This window comes from Benincasa hispida, chromosome 12 (genome assembly GCF_009727055.1).
Source record: "Benincasa hispida cultivar B227 chromosome 12, ASM972705v1, whole genome shotgun sequence".
NCBI lineage: Eukaryota > Viridiplantae > Streptophyta > Magnoliopsida > Cucurbitales > Cucurbitaceae > Benincasa > Benincasa hispida.
In genome coordinates, this window is record NC_052360.1 from 18,072,866 (window position 1) to 18,077,654 (window position 4,789).

The following is a 4,789-nucleotide window of genomic DNA, read 5'->3' on the forward strand; positions in this document are numbered from 1 at the left end:
TTCAATTCATTTCTTTATTTTATTGTTTACATTTTAAGGGTGTTTGCAAAATTCAAGCAAAGTTTTAAAATTTAATTTTTTTTTAAAGAAAAGTTGATTTAATTTTTAGAATTTAATTAAGAATTCAAATGTTTACTTAGGGTTGATGAAGAACTGATTAAAAAATTACAAAAAACAATCACAAATTTTAAAAACTAAAAACAAAGGATTATCAAACAAGTCTAAATGATTATCAAACAACTAACTAGATTAAGTAATATATTATTTTATTATATTTCAAAGATGCATATATGGCCAATATGACAAACAATGGAGAAATTGATGAATGGGAAGTGAACAAAAACATCATCGTTTCAAATTGAGTCAAAATTTTCCTTGAAGGTCGAAATTGTATATTTAGAAGATTATAACAGGTAGACCCAATACATTACACGTTGAAAAGTTCTAACTAGATTCCTACAATGTTTCTATTTATTTTTTATATTTCCAAATATGTTCAAATAAACTCCTAAAACTTTAGATTATCCACCTTATGAACTCCTACATTTAATTTATAGTAATGTCAAATCAACAAATAAAAAACCTTTTAAAAAATTAAACAACTAAATAGATACAATCTAGAAAATCTAAGGGAAATTGTTAGAAATAGAACTCTCAACTTTCCATCTTTCAAAACTAGCACACTTTTTGAAAAATCGTTAAACTAATTTTTCTCGGTGGATCTCTGGCGAGATCGACCACCGAGATTTAGTTGAAAATTTTACTTTTTCTAACTCATCGATTGTTTTCGCCATTTTGTACCTTTCTTGGTACATGGATTAAATGTCCACCGAAATTTAGTTGAAAATTTCACTTTTTCTAACCTATGGATTAAACGCCGAGATTTTAATAATTTTCCAAATATTAGATAATCTATTTAGATCATACCAAATCTTATATACTTTCAATTTTTCTCCAAATTTGATTATTTTTACAGAATATTATATTCAATTCTCATGTAATTTAAAACCTGTTTCCATGATTATATGGATTTCTTTGCATTTTGATTTTTTAATTTTGGGAAAGATTAAATTTTGCAAAAATAAAAAATAAAAGTAAGATATGGAAAATATATAAAATCCCGATATTAATCTGCTTGAGAATTCACTCATCTTGATGTTTAAAAATCAAAATCAATCACCTGAGATCCATCTAAAAAATTCATTTAGATAATTGATAAATTGATTTGAAAATTAGAAATTTGGCTAAAGATTTAAAAGATTACATAAGATTTTGATATAATATTTGATAAATATAATCGAATTTGGAGAAAATTTGAAAATATATAAGATTTGGTATAAGATTTAAGATCACGTAATATTTTGGAAAAATTAATAGAATCTCGGTCTAATCTCTCCGAGATGTTGAAAAACTATTTGAACGAGTTTTTAAAAAGATGTTAGTTTTATAAAATAAAAATTTAAAGGTATTTTTTCTAATAACTTCCCAAAATCCAAAGAACTTTTCAAGTCAAATAACCTACATCTAATTAGATTAAAAAAAACATTTTTATGTAAACTCTTTTGACAAGGTATTCTAAAAATTATTTTGAGTGTTGTGTGTATTTGTAATGTATTTTTAGGTGTTTAATTTATTTTTTAAAAAAATAAAATGTTTATAACTACTCAAAATAACTCTTTTATCAAAAGTGTTTAGATAAAAATGAGTTTTTTGAAAAACATTTTTTCCCCTCAAATCAATTCAAACCGCCTTCAATTTATCCTAAGATAACTTATCATTAAAATTAAACACTTGAAACATTAAACCAAACACAAGATTGCATCATAGCATCTCTTAATAACCCAACACATACATATCTCAACACCCTCTAGACAAGAATGATCTGCAAAATCTTTGATGATAGAACATCAACTCTATCAACATCTATGCGATTTAAAACCATAATGGCACAACAAAAACAACTACCAAAATTAGGATTTCTTGAAAAAGAAATACAAAGTATAACTTTCATCTTCTAGGATTATCACAGAGGCTCACAGCATTACAGAACGAAAATTTCAAAAGAACATCAGAAAAAATTGTAAAGTTGATCGCAGTACCCACCCATCTCTAAACTTGAAACTAAACTAGTGCATTAATCTATGACCTCTTCCTTCTTTTGTTGCTTGATAAACTGCCATTGTTGAAGCCGCTAATATCATTTGTTGTCTCAGCTGTGTTCTGTTTATTCAAACTTTTCCTCCCGCCGAATCCAAACTTGGAATCTCTAAAATCTCTTTTCTTCTTCGGATTTTTCCCTTTTCCTCCTCCTCCATGTCTGGCCTTCCCTCCAGTGCGATCGCCAGGAGACACCCCTGGCCTCTTTTTACCTCCAGATCTCTCAAATGTTTTTCCATCTTCAAAGGAAAAGTCCATATCACCACCTTTATCACCTCCAGCAAAACCATTCTTTTGCCTCTGCTTCCTCCATTTCTTAACAGATTCAATCTCCTCTTTCTTCTGCTTAGCCCTCTCCTTCTGCTTCTGAGCTTGAATCTCTTTAGCTAATTTCTTTGCTTCTCTTGCCTTCCTTCTTTCCTCGGCCTCCTCCATCTTTCTCTGTTCAGACAGCAGCCGACCTTTCACTTTTTGCATGTGAGTATCTGTCTTCACCATCTCTGCGTAATAGTCTGAAGGCCTGAGAAAAGGGAGTCCTAAAGATTGGAACTTCTCAAGGGCCATTCTTGCACCCTGCAAAGCCTGTGTATAGAATGCAAGCTCTCTAGCTAGATCATCATTCACATCTACTTCTTTTTCTTGATCAATATCAAGAGATAGCTTGTGTATCCATTCCACATTTTCGGGCCAGCTAATATCTCCAAGCTTATCGAGGAGACCATCAGCATTATAAATTGCATTCTTTGATGGTTCAGATAGTTCCACATCCTCATCCTCCTCAGATTCAGATTCAGATTCAGATTCAAATTCTGAGTCCTCGCTATGAAGATCGTCATCATCTATTTTATCCTCATTTAAGAAGCTAGCATCTTTAACTGATACACCCATGTAAAACCTATCCATGAAGATAACCATTGTTAAGGTTAGACCTATCAACTTACAATTCTACTCCAAAAATATCAAATGTTCATAATCAAGGAAGATGACAATAGTTTGATAGGAATACTATCAGTGTATTGTAATAGTATAGTAGTAATTAGCTAGAGAAGTTGCTATGGTATTTCATTGTAAATGAAGGGAGTGGAGAAGGAGAAAGGTAGGCACTATTTTGGCTAGTGATTTAGAGTTTGCGAGAGACACCTGGTTTATCTTGTAGTTACACTTATTCTAGATCCAATTCCATAACTATCACTAATTAAATAAAAAATAACATTAGCATCATTTGAGGAAAAATGAAATTTGGATAAATCAAGAGACTAATTATTCCCTTATCATGACCACAAAAGGACCTATAGGCGTTATGACAGCATCGTACATCACGTGAAGACTAAAAATTGAGCTATATAAAGTACTCAATACAAGCTAAATACGAACAACTAAATCCTCAGGGTATAATAACATACACTTGCTACAAAAACAACAAAAAATTACCATATTATCAGTGTTTTAAAATGCCCCATGAGCACTATTTTAGCAACCCTAGCCAGGCATGGCACACAAAGCACGAAAATCTGTTTCCAATTCTACACCATAAGATATATTTTTCTTGTATATATGCCTAGCCTGTTCATATTCAAATGCCTCGCCATGCCATTTCATAGGCTTGGATAGTTTCTTCTATAATCAAGAAGACTCGAAGCCATTCAATCAAACTAAAACTCAAGTTTAGTTTTCTATTTGACTATTTTTTAATTTGATAACAAAAATTTCAAATAACCAAACTGTGACTCTTTTTTTCTGCTTTGTTCATCTTCTTAACCATTTTTCCTCTTTATTCAGATACGAATGATATATGTGAAGTATACATTCTTGATTTCATTTAGGCTAGTTGAACATTAGTTGAGGAAGAAATCAACCAAAAAAAGAAGAAAAAAACACTTGTTCATGATTCTCCATAACCTAATGAAAGAAAACAGAAAAATAGAACCTTGGGGATGTCGTCGGATTCGGAGAGGCGAGAGTGTGAGAGGGAAAGGCGGCGGCGATTTCGTCGGAAGGCTGGGACTACGGCGGCTGAGTGAGAGACGGCGTCAGGCAGAAACGAGAAATAGGGTTTTACAGAATGAAGAAAGAGGATAGCTTAAAAACAATTTAAATAAATAATAAATAAAAAATAAAGTCTGCTGCGTACGGAGGACTGAGGAGAGTGGAAGATTGTAGAAAGGAAAGGTTATAAATTATAGGTTAAAAATAATACTTATATTATGAATATTATAATAGAAAATAGATGTTCATTGCTTAATGTCCCGTTATGTGTCACCATTTATGTTGTCTATGTGACTTGTAGTTATTCATGTCATGCGTGGTGTCCATGTAACTTCACATCCTACTTGTCACTTTGCTTGTAAATAGTGACATTTGGTGGATCTTAAAATCATATATATATTTGTGAGAATTACACCTTCACTAATTTTCATATTATCCAATTTCATGATTTTGGTTATTTTATGTTTTTAGTTATTTTATTTTATAATTTTAGTTTTTATTTATTTATTATTATTATATAAAAGTATTATCATATTATATTTTTCATATCTGTATTCCCGTTGTATTCCTTAATTTCATAACACATTAACAATACGAGCTCTTGTCGTTTTCCCCGCTAAAGGTAGGTGTTGAATGAGAAATTTTA

At 30.9% G+C, this 4,789-nt stretch overlaps 1 protein-coding gene across 1 annotated transcript; it reads right to left on the minus strand.

Moving 5' to 3' along the window:
- Positions 1 to 1,883: 1,883 nt before the first annotated feature.
- On the minus strand, positions 1,884 to 4,270 carry LOC120068578 (probable rRNA-processing protein EBP2 homolog). The gene is made up of 2 exons (XM_039020392.1): positions 4,085 to 4,270; positions 1,884 to 3,052 (listed from the first exon to the last, which is right to left on the minus strand). Exon 2 carries the CDS (start codon positions 3,043 to 3,045, stop codon positions 2,140 to 2,142), a length of 906 nt encoding a protein of 301 aa, XP_038876320.1. The 5' UTR covers positions 3,046 to 3,052; positions 4,085 to 4,270; the 3' UTR covers positions 1,884 to 2,139.
- Between the last annotated feature and the right edge of the window lie 519 nt (positions 4,271 to 4,789).

Coding starts and splice junctions, on each gene's coding strand:
- LOC120068578 (XM_039020392.1), bottom strand. CDS start 3,045: ATGGGTGTATCAGTTAAAGATGCTAGCTTCTTAAATGAGGATAAAATA.